This window comes from Dipodomys ordii, unplaced genomic scaffold (assembly GCF_000151885.1).
Source record: "Dipodomys ordii isolate 6190 unplaced genomic scaffold, Dord_2.0 Scaffold122, whole genome shotgun sequence".
Taxonomy (NCBI): Eukaryota; Metazoa; Chordata; class Mammalia; order Rodentia; family Heteromyidae; genus Dipodomys; species Dipodomys ordii.
Window position 1 is genome coordinate 2,116,496 of NW_012267338.1, and position 16,631 is coordinate 2,133,126.

At 42.8% G+C, this 16,631-nt stretch overlaps 1 protein-coding gene and 1 pseudogene across 4 annotated transcripts in view; one reads left to right on the forward strand and one right to left on the reverse strand.

The window, feature by feature from the left end:
• The first annotated feature begins 9 nt into the window (after positions 1 to 9).
• Kiaa0922 (KIAA0922 ortholog) overlaps positions 10 to 16,631 on the forward strand; it is a 127,447-nt gene continuing 110,825 nt past the window's right edge. For all 4 annotated transcript variants that reach the window (XM_013029748.1, XM_013029749.1, XM_013029751.1 and 1 more), the window contains exons 1-3: positions 10 to 152; positions 727 to 797; positions 8,534 to 8,577. In XM_013029748.1, coding sequence (XP_012885202.1) covers positions 29 to 152; positions 727 to 797; positions 8,534 to 8,577 — 239 coding nt within the window. In that variant the 5' untranslated portion in view covers positions 10 to 28. The remainder of the gene's footprint in view (positions 153 to 726; positions 798 to 8,533; positions 8,578 to 16,631) is intronic.
• Positions 9,451 to 16,631, reverse strand: part of LOC105995834 — a 31,549-nt pseudogene continuing 24,368 nt past the window's right edge.

Consider the following 16,631-nt stretch of genomic DNA (forward strand, 5'->3'; position numbering starts at 1 on the left):
CACCGGAGAGGAGGCGAGCACCCCCAGCATGGCGGGGCTCCGACGCCCGCAACCCGGCGGCGGCCGCCGCACCGCCGCGGCCGTGAACCTCCTGCTGGGCGTCTTCCAGGTCCTGCTGCCCTGCTGTCGCCCGGGAGGGGCTCAGGGACAAGGTCAGCCCGTCGCCGCGGGGTGCTGCTTCCCTCCCGTCCGCCCCCCCCTTCCTCCTCCCGGGGAGCTGTTGAGATCTGTGAGGGGCTTGGGGAGGCGAGGGGCCGGGGGCGGCGCGCGGGAGGGTGGGGGGGCTCCTCCATCCCGGTGTCCCCGGGTCCGGCCCCGGGACTGGCGTCGCGGGGTTCGGGGACCGCTAGCCGCGCACGCCCCGGAGCCTTTGTGCGCGGGCCCCGGCGCCCCGGGCGCAGCCCCCGCTTTGTGTGGCGCGCCGGGGCCCCGCGGCGGCCCGGCTTCCTGCAGCTTTGTTCCCTCAGCCGGGCCGCCCCTGGACCCCCCCAGCCCGTGCGCCTTCGCCTCTCCCCTCCGTGGGGCTCCCACCTTTGCGTGTTCCACCCTCGGCTCGCCCCTCGCGGGCGTGGGGGGGGCACTACTCTGAGGAGGGAAGGAGACTTGTTTTGGGGAGGCGGGTGGCACCGAGGGGGGGGGCCGGCTGGGCAAACAGGAAGCGTTTCTCTTCCGTGCATTAAAAAAAAAAAATCCTCGGTTTTTATGTATTTATTTTTCTGGGTGCAGCGATTGAGCCCTTGCCGAACGTGGTGGAGCTGTGGCAGGCCGAAGAAGGGGAACTCCTGCTGCCCACTCAGGTGAGGCTGGCCAGGTGACAGGGCATGCGAGGCTGGGGTCGGGGAGGCCCACTCACCGGCCCAGGCCACTTTGCAAGGCAAATAAACGGTCGGTCGCCCCAGCCCGAACACCTGGCAGCGGTGGCCCTCTGGCCGCCTCTCCTTGCCATGTGACAGGGCAACAGTCAGGCCGCCCCAAGTTCAGAAGTGGGAGCCCAGGTCCCCTCTACAGGGCAGCACCCAGTCAGCCACTGCCCCAGCATTGGTCCCACTTAGCAGCTGGCCAGTGATCCTGGGTGGACATTACTCTCTCTAAGCCAGCTGGTGCCTTGTGGATGGCCAGCCACTGGAGGGTTGGGCACAACGGGTGTATTGATCTCATGAATGTTGGTGAGTGGTACTTGCCATTAGCTTTAAGTAGCTTTGGGATGAAGATACGACTTTAAAGGATGGTAATCTTGGATTTTCTCCAAGTGCCTTTAATTCCTGTTAGAGTTTACCTACTTAAGAACTTGACTTTCACATCCCTCCTCTACCGCTGATACAATGATTGCTTGTGGACAAGTAATTACTAAGACATTATTGGGAATCTAGCATAGAGCACTTTGTGCTGCAACAGAGGGTGCTACAAAGCTTTTTGTAAGAAAGGTTTCACTTGTACAAAAAATTCTCATTGACTTGCAAAGATACATGTTTAAGTATAACATCACTGTTGTTGACCAGCGGCCGAAAGGACCCAGGAATGCATTTTGGGGGTGTGTGTGTGTGTTGAATGATAAGAGAGTAGTCAGCTTGTGTGCTATGTTATTTACTTGCTCATTACTTTCCATGTTGGTGACAAGGTTCAAAACAGTGTCTAGCCGTAACTTCACTGGAGGGGAGAGTAGTGTAGTTTTACATGTCACCTTTCTCCTGTGAAGCATTGAGAGTTCTGGTTTTGAAATATTTGAAATACTCATTTTGACCAGGACTAATGAATAACAGCTTCCCAAGGTGGAGAGGTGAGTTTAGAAATGAAATTTTCCTGGGCCTTTCCTGAAGGGCTGCAGATTTCATGGGAACAGTTTCTCAGTTTATCCCCAAGATGATTTTTTTCCCCTTTGATTGTAAATAACACATGCCTGATGTTCAAGGTTTGGAAAGTGCAGAAAGCTAAGAACAAAGTAGAAATTGTAATCATACTTAGAGAACCACATTTGTGTTTGTGCATACTGAAGTTGCACCATAGTGGTATGAGTGACGTTTTGGACTGGAGAACTTTTTGTTGTGGCAGTCTGTCTGGTGAACTTTAGGACCTTGAGCAGTACCTGATAGATGTTAGACATTATTGACACTTCTTCCCTCTGCCCCCAGACCCTTACTGCTTTGCCTTTTTTTTTTTTTTTTAAAGTCTGAGGGTCTTACTATCAAATTCCTGGGCTCCAGAGAGCCTCCTGCTTCCACCTCTTGCATTATTTGGGACTAACAAGTATGTTTCCACACCTGGCCCCAATCCTCAAACCTTCCCCCCTCCCCCCAATGTCTACAGACATTGCCCAGGGGGAGCAAAACCACCCTAGTTAACTGCTGGTGTGTATGTGTATGAACATTTTCACTCAGCTCGTTTCCATCTCTTAGCTGGTTAGAAGAAAAGGAAAGAAAATTAAGGATTCTTATTGTTGAGCTTTAGTGGAAGACATAGTAAAAATGCCTAGAGATGAAAATACCAAGGTCTGGCCTGGGATGTGTTCAGTGGCAAAGCACTTGCCTAGCAAGTTCAACGTCCTGGGTTTGATCCCCAGTACCAAAAAAGAAAAGACAAAAAAAAAATACAGTTAAAAGAAAATACTAAGGTCTGTGGTATCAATTACTTTCTAGGCTCAAAAGTTATTCTAGGAAATGCTTAATTTCAGGTTTGATTTTGTTTATTTGTGTAATATAGTTTGTTTAGATAAAAAGAATTGAGAAGCTGTCTTTATAAAGCATTTACTATGGAGGCATTGATAGCCAAACTTAATCAAAGCTATATTGAAAGTGAAACTATTAAAAATAATTTTCAGAGTGCTTTATGTCTCTCTTTTAGATCCTATTCTCCTGTGCTTGTGCCTGGACAGAGCAAGGAATTCATGTCTGTCTTAAGCTGCAGAGGATTCTGAAAGAAATTGTCCTTTTTTTTGGGGGGGGGGCTCACTCATGGGACTTGAACTCAGGGCCTGGGTGCTATCCTTGAGTCTCTTTGTGCTCAAGACTAGCACTCTACCACATTGAGCCATAGCTCTACTTGTACTTCCCATTTTTTAAGTGGTTTACTGGAGATAAGAATCTCATGGACTTTCCTGCCTAGGCTAGCTTTAAACCATGATCCTTAGACCTCAGCCTCCTGAGTAGTTAGGATTACAGGTGTGAACCACCAGTGCCCTGCACCTAGGAAGTTATTTTTAAGGAGTTCTTTTCAAAGTATTTTGAATTTTTTTTCCAGAGGTTTTCTTGTGTGTGTATAAAGTATCTGTTGAAAAGAGAATATTTACAGGAATTACTTAAATTTGAATGTATTTCTGCTTAACTAGTCAGTAGCTTGCACCTTCTGTTCATATAGACTGAAAAATGGCTTGGAACCCTAAAAAGCCATCAGTGACAAGAAAAATAGGAAGAGAGAAGATATGGCCATTTGTACAATATCTTACTTGTGTATACTGTTGATTTTTCCTTTTCTGATGGGCCTCTAAGTCATTAAGAGTATGAATATAACTAGACATTAATAAAATCAAACAATTGAACTGTTATGAGTTAGCAGACGTCTGTCTATGATCAGGTGTTCTGGATGTGAATCTTGATGAATTTTGGCTCTCTCTCTCTTGAATGCAGGACCTGAAAAATGTTAAGCATATACCACTCCCAGTTCACCTTTTTTTTTTTCTCAGTTTTTCCATTTGCTGTGTGGAGGAATGATGGGGCTAATTTCATGAGGATTAAGTGCCTTGAGCTCAGTGAGCACCTGATATTTAGCTACTGTATTGGTGGTCTCTCAGCCGAACGATAGACTTGAGCATTGGAAAACATGAATGGATTTCCTGCTTTGAAGGAGTTGAATTGGTAGAACCCAGGGCCTTATTGTGCTAAGCCTATGTTCAACCAGGCCCAGCTGCATTGAGATCTTTTTGTAATTCTATTATAAAATAACTTGGTACATTAACATAAAAGCTGTATTTAGGGCCAGGCATTGTGACTCATGCCTGTAATCCTAGCTACTAGGAAGGTGAAGGTAAGCAGATTGTAGTCTGAGTTAGCCTGGGCAAAAATTCAGGACCCTATCTGAAAAATAAAGCAAAAAGGACTGGGAGCATGACCCAAATGGTAGAGTGTTTTCCCAGCAAGTGTGAAGGCCTGAAGTTAAAAACATCAGTACTACTCCCCCTTCTTCCCTCCTCCCCCTTCCCACACCCAAAAAAAGACCCCTCTTTTTTTTTTTTTTGTCAGTTCTGGGGCTTGAACTCAGAGCCTGGGCACTGCCTCTGAACTTATTTTGTTCAAGGCTAATGCTCTATCACTTGAGCCTCAGCACCACTTCTCGCTTTTCCTATTTATGTGGTACTGAGGAATTGAACCCCAGGGCTTCATGCATGCTAGGCAAGCACTCTACCACCATCACCAACATTCCCAGCCAAGATCTCTTTCTTAAACTTACTGTAAGTTCTCCTGTGCTGAGAGTCAAAGGGCCATGATGGAGAAAGGAAGCAGTAACTGTGCAGGGTACAACTTTGTGAGCCCTCTTCCTTCCTTCCATCTGCTTGTGATTCCCTGATATTAAAGCCCTGGGTGATGTCCCCTAGATCTGCTCTGGCTTCTGGTCCTCCCATAGTCTTCTACTCAGCTCGCTCCTCTGGGACTCTGTCTATATTCTGATCCTTGGCCAGGTGAGACCATTAGGTTATTTGCTGGTGGCTTAGGGCTGGTTTTGCCTGGCTCCAAACCTGCATTTGCATCATCACCCTTTCTCCTCTGAGTTGTTTAAATATGTCTTGAGTATGTGGATTTTTTGCTCTGTCTTGTGTGTTCCTGTTGCCACAGCTGGGTTCCCTTGGACCACTGAGGCTGGGGGCAGGGAGGGTGGGGAGAATGCTGTTGAAGGTTCAGACCTCTGGAGGTTTTCCCAGTGGGGCTGAGGCAGTTACCAGTATTTTTTCCACTCCTAGTTATGAGCTGAGCCAGACAGTCCTGAAGCAGTTGAAATGCCTATTGATTTCCTCTTACTGTAAGAACCACATTTCTGTATCAGTCTCAGCAGCAAGAAGGTCAGCCTTGAAATCTCTTGTTGAAGTCTTTGAACTTGTGTGAGAAGACACACTCGCGTTGCCCCTGTGTTGGCAGGTTTAGACATGGAGATGGAGCTGAGGTAGGAGAAGCACTCTGCAGCACATATTTGGAATCCTGTTGGATTGGGCTGGCTTTTTTCATGGGACAGACAATGATCATTTGGCCATGAACCCCTGGGATCCAAGAATAAAGGAGAAACCTGCACTGGTGGCTTATACCTGTAATCCTAGCTACTCAGGACGCTGAGATCTGAGGATCATGGTTCAAAGCCAACCTGGGCAGGAAAGTCTGTGAGACTCTTTGTTGTTATTGTTATTGGTCATGGAGTTTGAACTCAGAGTCTGAGTGCTGTCCCTGAGCTTTTTCTTTCAGGGCTAGTGCTCTACCAGTTTGAGCCACAGTACCACATCTGGTTTTCTGGCGGTTAGAGATGTGTAATGGACTTTCCTGCCCAAGCTGGCTTTGAACTATGATTCTGAGATATCAGCCTCCTGAGTAGCTAAGATTGCAGACAGGAGCCACTGGTGCCCTGCTCATGAGACTATTTTATTCTCTAATTAACTACCAGAAAACCAGATGTGGCCCAAAGTGGTAGAGCACTAGCCTTGAGCAAAAGAGCTCAGGGACAGTGCCCAGGCCCTGACTTAAAGCCCCACAAATGACAACCCCCCAAGCAAACAAACTGTATCTTGTTGATTTTCGTCTCTAGGTCTGAGGTATAGATAATGGAAACTGGTAGAAAGTGAAACAGGAAATGGTGTCTAGGTTCTTTTTATCATCTCAGGTACTGTGGTATGTAATAATAGCATGCTGCTCCAGTCATGAATCATTGGCTAGTATTTGGAACTCATTTTGTCACAGAGGTTTATTTTTGGTTTAACCTCCTTGCATTATCAACATTGCTGACATGGGCTGTGCCCTGCCAGCATCCCTTAAGCGCTCGAAGAGCATTAACTCCTATTGGTACAGTAAAAACAGCAGTGCATTACTACCTGCTGAAGAAGCTGAGGCACAGAGCAGTTAAATGATTTGTGTGAGGCAATAGGAAAGTGATAGTGGGACTTGAACCCAGGGAAATATTGGTTCCAGAACCCGAGCTTTGAGCCATGACATTACTTGTCATTGTCACAACCAGAAGAAACAATGCTGCGATGATAAAGTTCCTATAGCAGAGGAAAATAACTGTTTTCTGTTTTGATGTAGAAGTGGTTTGATAAAATTTCAAAACTAGTTTTGTCCAGTAGAGTTAAGGAGACAGTTTATATTCAGCCGCCAAGGTTTTTATTCAGCCTGTCCATGAGCTAAGCATGATTTTAGGTGCAGGGGATGTACAGGAAACAGAAGCACCTGCCTGTGTGCTACTTGCAGTCTAAATGAAGGTCTATGGGTAACGAAAGAGACAAAATTAATGTTGAATTGTGCAGTCTATTCAGAGTCTCTTCACATGTAATACAGCAGCAGGATAGGGTAGTGATGAGAGTTTCCCTTTTAAGAGGTCATAGTAGTCCACCTTGAGAAGGCTATTTGTGAGCTGGCCCCTGAAAGCACAGAGGGAATTGGAATAGCAGTTGCAAAGGTCCTGAGGCACTGTCAAGAAGGGATGAAGAATTAGAGGATTTGGTGCCTGCCCTTTAAGACTATGCCTAGAGACAGTGTGGAACTGAGTATATGACTAGACCCGTCTCAGAACCTCACATGGTAGACAATGCAATTCAGTTTTTACATTTACATTTTACATTGGAGCCAGAGCCTGCTTAAATGTACCTCAGACCTAGAGACAAAAATCAACAAGATACAGTTTGTTTGCTTGGGGGGTAGTCATTTGTGGGGCTTTAAGTCAGGGCCTGGGCACTGTCCCTGAGCTCTTTTGCTCAAGGCTAGTATGTATGTTAGGGCCTGTGCTGGGCTATGCTGACGTGTTATGAGAGAGCTCGGAGTATATGTAACTAACACTAAGGTCCCATCATAGGTTTCTTCTGTTATTAAGACAGGGTCTTGTCATGTAGACCAGACTGGCCTCATTGTTCTACCTCAGCTCGTTCTTGAGTACTGAGTCCCTGCCACATAGACAATGAGAACAGTAGATCTGGAGGAAGGGTGGCGTTTGCTATGATGCTCAGGACTGGTGTGGCCAGCAATGGTAAAATGAAAAAGAAAACCCTGTGTGCTTCACTAGCCTGGGCTTGGGACATTGAAGTGTGGGTGATATTTGCTAGAAGAAGGGATAGAGGAGAAAGGCAAGTCAGAAGGGAAGAGAGCAGTGCAAGGTGACCCTAAAGATAGCCAGGAGGACAAGTGTGTGCTGGTGCCCTCAGAAGGGAGGCCATTCAGTCAGAAGCCACTCAGCCCTCCTCCCCCACAATGACAGCTCTCATGGGTATCATAGCCATTTATAGGGAACAGAGCTTGAGATAGTTTATATATCCAAGAACATTTGGACATAGGACTGTGAATTTTAAGTCTGTCCTAAAAGGCATGGGCTTAAGACTTCTGAGCAAAGCACATGGCTCTTGGTGTTGGGGAAATAAAGCATTGTTGGACTATCTACAGGTGTGATGGAGTGGTAGGTTGGGACAGAGTACCAGATTTGGGGTTCAGGGTGGCTTAGGCTGAGGTTTAGTGGAGAGGAACCTGGGCCAGGAGGCTTCGCAAGACAGGGTGGAGAAGTTGGTAGAACCACAAGGTCCAGGTCCTTGAGGCGAGCAATCGGGACCTTCAGGAAACAGTTATGGGGACTGAGTTTGTCTGCCTACCCAGCAGAGAGAGAGAGAGAGAGAGAGAGTGTGTGTGTGTGTGTGTGTATGTGTGTATGTGTGTGTTGGGGGTGGGGTGGGGGCTGGGGCGGGGGCCCGTAGGGCGAGGGGTTGGACTTGGCCTCTTGTTTCTGTTTCCAGAGCCTCTGCTTGTGTTTAAATCAATCACCCTTTTACCCTGACCTGTGTTATGCAAGGTCAGATTTCCACCCCTGACAGATGATTTCTGAAGAGCTTTTGAGTGTGGTATTTATGTAATTTACAAAATTACTAGCCTATTTTACATTGATGTCAAAATATATCAGGTATTCATTAAGAGGATTCTGAGCTGAATAGAATTATGTCTTCTATACTCAGGGATTTGAATTAGCATCCAACTTTTATGTGATTAAACTTAAATGTTAAAAAAAAAGTTCTGACTCATTTTGAGATTAGGTTAGGTTTAGGTTGTGGATTTTAAACTGATAGTTTTTTTGTTTGTTTGTTTTGTTTTTGGCCAATTCTGGGCCTTGAACTCTAAGCTTGGGCATTGTCCTTGAGCTCCTTTTGCTCAAGGCTAGTGCTCTACCACTTAAACCACAGTGCCACTTCCATCTTTTTCTATTGGGATAGAGTGCTACTCACTCTCGCTGTCATTGGAGAGTTGAGTTGCTGTTTTGGTTGGCTTATGTTCCTTTGGAACACATGTTAAAACATCTTCTTTTTCAATAGGGCGATTCTGAAGACGATGTAGAAGAGCCTTCTCAGGAACAGAGGTAAGAAAAGAAGGGAGGTAATGAATACCTGCCTGCCATATTGTCCTGTCCTCTGGATGCCCTCTGGGTGATTTTGTCTGTGCTTAGTGCTTAATCATATCTGCAATATCCCTTTCTCCCCCACGTGTACCCCCCCCCCCGACTTTGTGGTGTTTATATTCTTGACTGATGAATCTGACTTAACACGTTATGCCTGTGTGTAGTGGGGTAGTAATTGATCGGAGCTGTCAAGGATTAGGTTTTTGTAAAAGAATGATAAGGCAGGTGGGCTGAAGAGGCTCCTCTTTGAAGGTAACATTTAAACTTACCACCAGCAGAAGCAGAAACAACTAAGGCACGCAGAGGGAGAGTGTTTTGGGCAGAGGGAGTGCCCTACAACAAAGGTCCTGCAGTTGGAGATGCTGAGAGAATCTGGGGACTTTGAAGAGAAGCTGGCATTGATTTTGTAGGGTAGTGAGATGAGATAGAATCTCATCTTCACCCAGATATATGTTAAGAAGTGGTCTTGTGAACTTTTCTGCCTTGGCTTTCCTCAAAGTTGGATCTTTCCATGCTTAGCCTCCCAAGTAGGTAGAAGTATAGGTGTGAGTCACCAGCGTCTTGACTTTTTCTCTTTTCTTTGGGTGCTGGGGATCAAACCCAAGGCCCTCACATATGTTAAGCACATACTTTGCCACTCTACCAGCTATCCCCAAACTCCTTTCTTTTTTTGGGGGGTGGGTCCGGTCGTGGGGCTTGAACTCTGGGCCTGAACGCTGTCCCTCAGCTCTTCAGCTCAAGGCTAGTGCTATACCACTTGAGCCACAGCGCCACTTCCGGCTTTTTTCTTTTTTCTTTTTTTTTCATCTAACCAGTATTTTAATAATCATAATATAAACTAATATAAAAATGTTTTTATGATTTGCTGCCATCTAAAATAGTAAGTATAAAATATTCAAGAATATTTTCTTCGGCTTCTAACCTTTGCTCTTCTTTAGAATTACCTTTGCTGCAGCCAGAATGTGATCCTTGCTAATGATTCCACACTTTTTCTCACAAGCATTAGTCCTGGATTCTTCTGCTAATCGTTGAACAAACAATAAACAGTTCAAATGAACCAGCAGCCCCAGCCCCTTTTCATTTATTAAACTCCAGCTGCCTAATTTCGGCGGGTCCTGGTTCAGCTCGGCGTCAGGAGGGTGAAGCCGGGCCCAGATCCGCCCTGGCTTTTTTCTTTTTGTTTATATGGTGCTGAGGAATTGAACCCATGGCCTCATGCATGCAAGGCAAGCGCTCTACCACTGAGCAACCTTCCCAGCCCCATCCTTTCTTGTTAATTAGAACTAGTATTTATTTTTTTTTACCACTTTTCTAGCAAAGATACTAGTAGATGTTAACCTTATTGATCTTTGGACACAATAAAGTGAAAGATGGAGGAGGCTGAGGGAGAATTGTATTGGTGATTTAGATATAGTGACTTATAGGAAGAAATAATTTTTACATTATAACTATATGGATCTGTGAATATGTACATATATGTATGTGTATATAGTTTTTGTATTTGTGATAAAGAATGAGTTAAAGTTGTACAAAGTAGTACTGATCTTTAGTGTTTGCAGTGTTCTCAAACTTTTATTTCATTTAATTTTATCAAAAGAAAAATTGTTTTTATTTTTTTATTTTACTTTATTTCTTGATAATAATTATTGAGATAGAATTTGCATACTATACAGTTAAAGTGTTCAGCTGATTTTTAGTACGTTCACCAAGCTGTACAAACATCATCACAATAAGGACATTTTCATCCCCCCTCCACCCTGAAAATATCTTCCTGAGTAGTTTTAGGCTGCAATCTTTGCATTTATTTAAAAACTCCTCAGTAGATTGAGGTTTATAACCTGATCAATACTAATTTGCGTGTTTTCCAGGAAGTTTACCCCATTAAGGTCTCACAGTACTCTGGTCCATTTGCCACTGTGGAGATACTAGTCCCTACTGTGCCTACACTCCACTTATTTGCAGGTCACCAGTGTTTCCTTAATGTCCCTTCCACCCATAGGTTCTTAAATGGGAGTTAAGCTTCACCTGTGCTAGTTATTTGGAATTCTGTATAAGAGATTTATCTATTCTGTTATATTTAGGCTGTGTAGCAGTATGAGTTCATAGGTATTTATACTTAAAAAATAATCTGATACTTTTGGTCATTGAACTTCAAAAGATTTTTAATTTAATGTGTCCATCTAAAGTATTCCGTGCTTCTTGATTAAAGTCACACCTTCCATCATTCTCCCCCATCATGTCTTTTCTTTGCCCCCAGACTCCTTTCACACTTTGCACTTCCTTAATCACATCTGTACATTGCATATTTATGCTGTATTTATCCTTGGTTCTGATTTCATTTGTCTACACTCCCTACCACTCCTGCCATCCTACAATCTCATTTCAGCTCCATTTAATTGTTTGAAAGGTTTACTCCCTGAAACTAATCCAGCACTATTCCAAACTAATCCAAAGTCTTCACCTGTTGAATAGGGTGCGTTCTTCAGCCTAAGATCCCAGATACCATGTTAGTCTTAAGTTGTCCTGTCTCCTTAGGTATGGTTGCTTTCCTTATTTTTTGGTGTCATTATCAATTTTGAAGAGCATTGTAAAATGTCCCTCAATTTCAGTTGCTCTGATGTTTTTCTCCTGGGCATGGGTTATACAAGTTGCTGTTGCCATTTTGTGATGTCAAGGGTATGTAATACAGCATGACTTCTCACTCTGATATTGGCCACCTGGCCAAGGAACTATTGGGATTTCTCCACGGTGAAGTTGCTTTGCTTCCAGCCTCTTGACATACTGTACTCTGAAATCAAGTCATTAAGTAGAAGTTGTAACACAGATTACTTAGAATTCTTCTCAAGTAGAAGCTGTAACACAGATTACTTAGAATTCTTCTCTATGGGAGGTTTGTCTATTATTTTCTCACTCTCTTAGTTGTTTGCATTACTGTGAACCTGTGAATATTCATACTTGAGGTTACAATCCAGGACTGTTTGTCATGCTATTTATCTTTAGTCTTCATGTACAGTTACTAGTATTTTCTTGTACTTTTCAAAAAACTTTTTTTTGTGATTTTAACTTTAAGAACTAAGCCATAATGCCAACTTTTGACAGTTACACTTGAAATCAGTGGAGTTGCCATTCACCAACTTAATGAAACAAATTCATCTCTCTCAAAAATTCACTTAGACAAACTATTACAAAGACTGTAGAAGAGTCTCCCATTTATACCCCCTTAGTATGGGTAGCACTGAGGAGAATGTAGATGGCAAAGTGTCCATGTCTCACTCCGGGACTGCTTAGGTAGAGCCAGACCCAGACCATGCTGATTGGGCATGGAGCCTCTAGACACAGTCGGGGGGAAGCTTTCAGGATAATTGGCCTCAGTGAAGGTTTTGTTTGTATTATCTTGACTTCATCTTTTGCAGGTTTTCAGTAATTATATTTGGTTGAAAGCCAGGAAAGCACTACTTGAAAACTTTTTTTCCCTCTCCATCTTCATTTTCTCCAGGGTGTTCTCAAATATCAACAGTAATCTACTCTGAAAAAGGAAGATTGCTGTTGGGAACTCAGTGATGAGAGCAGACTTTAACTCTTAGTAGAACTGATCCACTGTGGAAAGTTTTTCTGATTTCTATGTTTGAATCTCTGATAAGTTTTACTGGAGAGGGTAGTATTTGCTAGAGTATGAAACGTGAAGCATTGGCAAAATATGAATAGTGCATTATTCCAGCTCTAAAAATTGGTTATGAAAGTCATAGATACAGACTGGGTAGGTATGAAGAGGTGTGTGTTGTCGGGATTTTTTTGCTGAGGTTGGAACCCAAGGCCTTGTGCATGGCACCAAGTTCTGTATCATTGAGCTACACTTCGGCACCTTGCCTCCTCCCCTGCTTTTCAGACTTAAACTTGATTGGGCACAGTATCTAAGTATGATCTCCTGAAATAGTTTTGAGTTAAAAGCTGATCCAGAATGTCGGTGACCTTTCAGCTGAAAGGTCCAATTGTAGATACAAGTGCAGGCAGGAAGGAGTGCAGAGTCCCCGTGGGAAGGCAAGTACTCTTCACTATATTTGTTCATCTTTATGGAATTGAATTCCCTTACCTGTTGATAGGGTTTCACATTTTTTATTGGTCTCCCTAGTTTTCTTGTGAGTCTCCTTATCCCACGAGGTGATTTCCTTCCCTTCTGCACAAAGCCCCAGAACTTGTTAACACCGGGCTTTCTCCTCTGGTAGGAAATCGCCGTTTACAGAATGCCCAAAGTCCTAAGTGTCTTTCAACAGAGTAACTAGCACGTACGTGAAAGAGCTGTTAAATTTTTTAATCTTTTCAGTTAATTACTTGTATTTTATGTATTCTTCATGTCCAAGTATGCATTTGCTGTTGAAAACACAGTACTGCTGTTGTGGATTTTTGAGTCATATATTGTGCGTGCACATGTGTGTGTGTGTGTTATGTGTGTGTGTATGTGTGTGTATGTATGTATGTGTGTGTGTGTTCGCCGGTCCTGGGGTTTGAATTCAGGAGCATGGGTCCCTGAGCTTTTTTGAGGAAGGGCTAGTACTCTACTACTTGAGCTATAGTTTCACTTCTAGCTTCTTTGGGAGTTAATTGGAAATAACAGTCTAATGGGTTTTCCTGCTCAGGCTGGCTTCGAACCATGATCCTTAGATCTCAGCCTGAGTAGATAGGATTACAAAGTAAGCCACCAGTGCCCAGCTTAAGTTGGTATGTTTGTAAAGAGAATGGATAATAGCTCTGTACAAACTCATGGTACCTTCTTCAGGGTCTTGTGGGTCTTGAGAGGTTTGCAGAATGAATGTTCAGTCATGGGTTTCCTGGCTGTAATAATGTAGAGAATTTTCTTTGTAATATACTTTATAATTTAGACTTTCTTCTTAATGCAGAACAGGCTTTTAAACAAGGTTCATGGTATATATTAAAATTGTTCTTCAACCACAAAATATTTACACATTTTTCAAATTTAGGGTTTGAATTTCTTTTAAGCAAAGCTTAGACATTTATTTGTATAATTATTTAACCTTCAGTTGAAAGATACTAGAAAAGTATATTAGGATCAGAATCTTTCATTGAAAGTTTGAGCTACTTCAGATAAATCTTTTTACAAACCCTATGGTTGTTAGCTTTGTGTTCATTTGTGTATTTTTAAATTAATATTTTACTTTTTATTTTTTTGTGCCAGTCCTAAAGCTTGAACTCAGGCCCTGGATGCTATGTCTAAACTTTCCTGTTCATGGCTAATACCCTATCACTGAAGCCACAGCTCCATTTCCAGCTTTTTTGGTGCTTTAATTTGAGGTAACAGTCTCATGGACTTTTCCTGCCCAAGGCTCCCTTCAAATTGCAATTCTCAGCTCTCAGCCTCCTGAGTATCTAGGATTATAGGTATGAGCCACCAGTGCCTGACTTGTGTATTTATATTGAAGAAGCACTTGGTCAAGTAATTTTTTTTTTTTTTGGTCTGTTGTGGGGCTTGAACTCAGAATCTGGATGCTGTCTCTGAGCTTTTTCACTCAAGTCTAGCTCTCTACCACGTTGAGCCACAGTGCCACTTTCTCAACTAATTTTTTTTTTTTTTTGTCGGTTGTGGTGCTTGAACTCTGAGCCTGGGCGCTGTCCCTCAGCTCTTCAGCTCAAGGCGAGCACTCTACCACTTGAGCTACAGCGCCACTTCTGGTTTTCTGGTGGTTTATTGGAGATAGGAGTCTCACAGTCTCTCCTGCCCGGGCTGGCTTTGAACCGCGATCCTCAGATTTCAGCCTCCTGAATAGCTAGGATTACAGGCGTGAGCCACCAGCGCCCGGTTCTCAACTAATTTTTTAATCCTCTGTTTTGAACACAATCTAGAATAGGAATGGAGAAAACACTCATTAATGTTGGTACTAATGAAACAAAAACATGGGATTGCATGGTTTTGTATAGAAATATAGTTAATCTGGTTTCAGCTAGAATTACAATATTCCTGACTTTGCCTTTAGAAGGCTTTATTTCAAGTCTGAAAGACTCATTCTGTATGCCATGCTATAGGTCAGACTGATAGTTTATTTTTATGTATCACATTCAGTTCCCATTTTTTACTTCTGCCAGTGGCATTGTGCTTTGGCTTTCTCTTAATGAGGTAGTGACTTAGCAGCAGTATTGAGGAGTTCTACAAAGGTGTTGTAGAACCATAATGATGCCAGGCTTCTTACTACCTTAAGTGGCAGCACAGCTTTGGCTTTCAACATTCAGAGGATCCATATCATTTCCCAAGGCAGTGTTCTCTGTCTAGGAACACTGATATTAAAATAATGGAGTCTCCTGGGAACTTGTTACTTATTTTCAATGAGTTGTCATCAACTGATTAGTTTGTTGTTAAGAGTCTTTCACATGTGAAATATGACTCAAGGGTAATAGTGACTTCCTTCAGTGTAACAAAGAATGTTGTCACTTTACAAATAATTGCTATAGTAGTCCAGATGGTATCTCATACAAGCTGTGGTCTGTGTTTTTAGAACCATTGTTTGAGAGAAACCATTGCAATTAGTTTATAAATGATGTAAGAAAAAGTCTTACTTGCTTTTTGTAGTTCTTTGTTTTCCAAAGCTCTGGGATGTAGTGAGATGCAGTTGATAAAAGCATAACAGTTCTTTTAAGAATAAAAATTAAGAATTTCTAATCATTTAAAAATCACTCACTGATTTTTCCTTATTCTCCAGAAGATGACTGTCTAATTCTTGGTGTTGTCTTCTCAAATACACATATTCCTTTCCCTGTTTAAGTGTAAGTTTAGAGCTCTACCTGCTTTTCCCCTCCCTCTAATCTCTATGGTACTCACCTTGTGCAAGTATTTCCTTTGGAAATCATGGCTCTGACAGACACATGGTTGATGGGCTAAACTCAGCTCCTTTTATAGGGAAAGATGATTTGGTCCCTGTGAGATGGGGTCTTCCATATCGACCATTGTGAATTGACACCATACTGTGTAGGAGAACATTGACTTTTAGGATTGTGCTACTTTGTGGGTTTTGGTTTCTTTAGTTGGCCACTGTTAATTATAATAGTAAAGTTCAGTTTAAATTATCATCTCATTGCTTTTCTAGATGATAATTATGACAGATGTATATATACTTCAAATTCTTCTGGGATCATGATTAATCTTTATCTTTTCAAATCAGGTCACGTTAGATCCACTTAATCTACTAAAGTTGCATTTAAGTAATTGGCCTGGTATTAGAACTTCTGGTTTACAGAGTACTTTCACATGTATTGTCCTTAAATGACCAAGTAGTAGCAATTCCATTTTATAGATGATGAATAGGTTCATAAAGATAAAATTATAATGTTACAGAGCTATTACATATCAAAACAGGTACATGAACCTAGGCATCCTCTTTCTCTGTATACTTGTCTGCCTTGCTCTTTTGTATATATGGGGAGATAGGTTAGGTAACCATTTTCTAGTGTTAGCCCATCTGCTCCTGTAAGAGAAGTCTAACATTGATATATGGAAGCAACTGAGTTTTGTTTTTTGTCTTTTATTAAGTCAGAGTTTTATATAAAGCTCCTGGTAAAACCCTGGAAAAAATGATCATGGTTTTTATAAGATTTCAACAGAGTTTTGCTATGTGTTTGATCTCTCCATTAGTATAACACACTGTTGGAAGCTTTGGTGTTCTGTGAACATTCTGCTGTGTAGCTTTGAAACAATCTGGAAATTTTATATGTGGCATTTTAGGCTCATACGCTATTATATGTATGGAGAGAGTGCCCTTAGACCTTGGGTGAGCTGTCCTGTTAGTTTGCTTTGTGGTTATTTTCAGCAGCAGGTAACAGAAAACCCTGACTCAACCAGCTCCTACAATAAGGATGCATTATGTCACCTAACAAGAAGCCAGGGGGCAAGGTGGCTCTGGGTGGATTTGCTCATCCAGTTCCTTTCTGCCCATTTGCTTGGCTGTGCCCATCCTGTCACCCAGCTTCCTCACATTTCAGGAGAGCTGTAGAGGGCTCGCCCAGAACAGGTG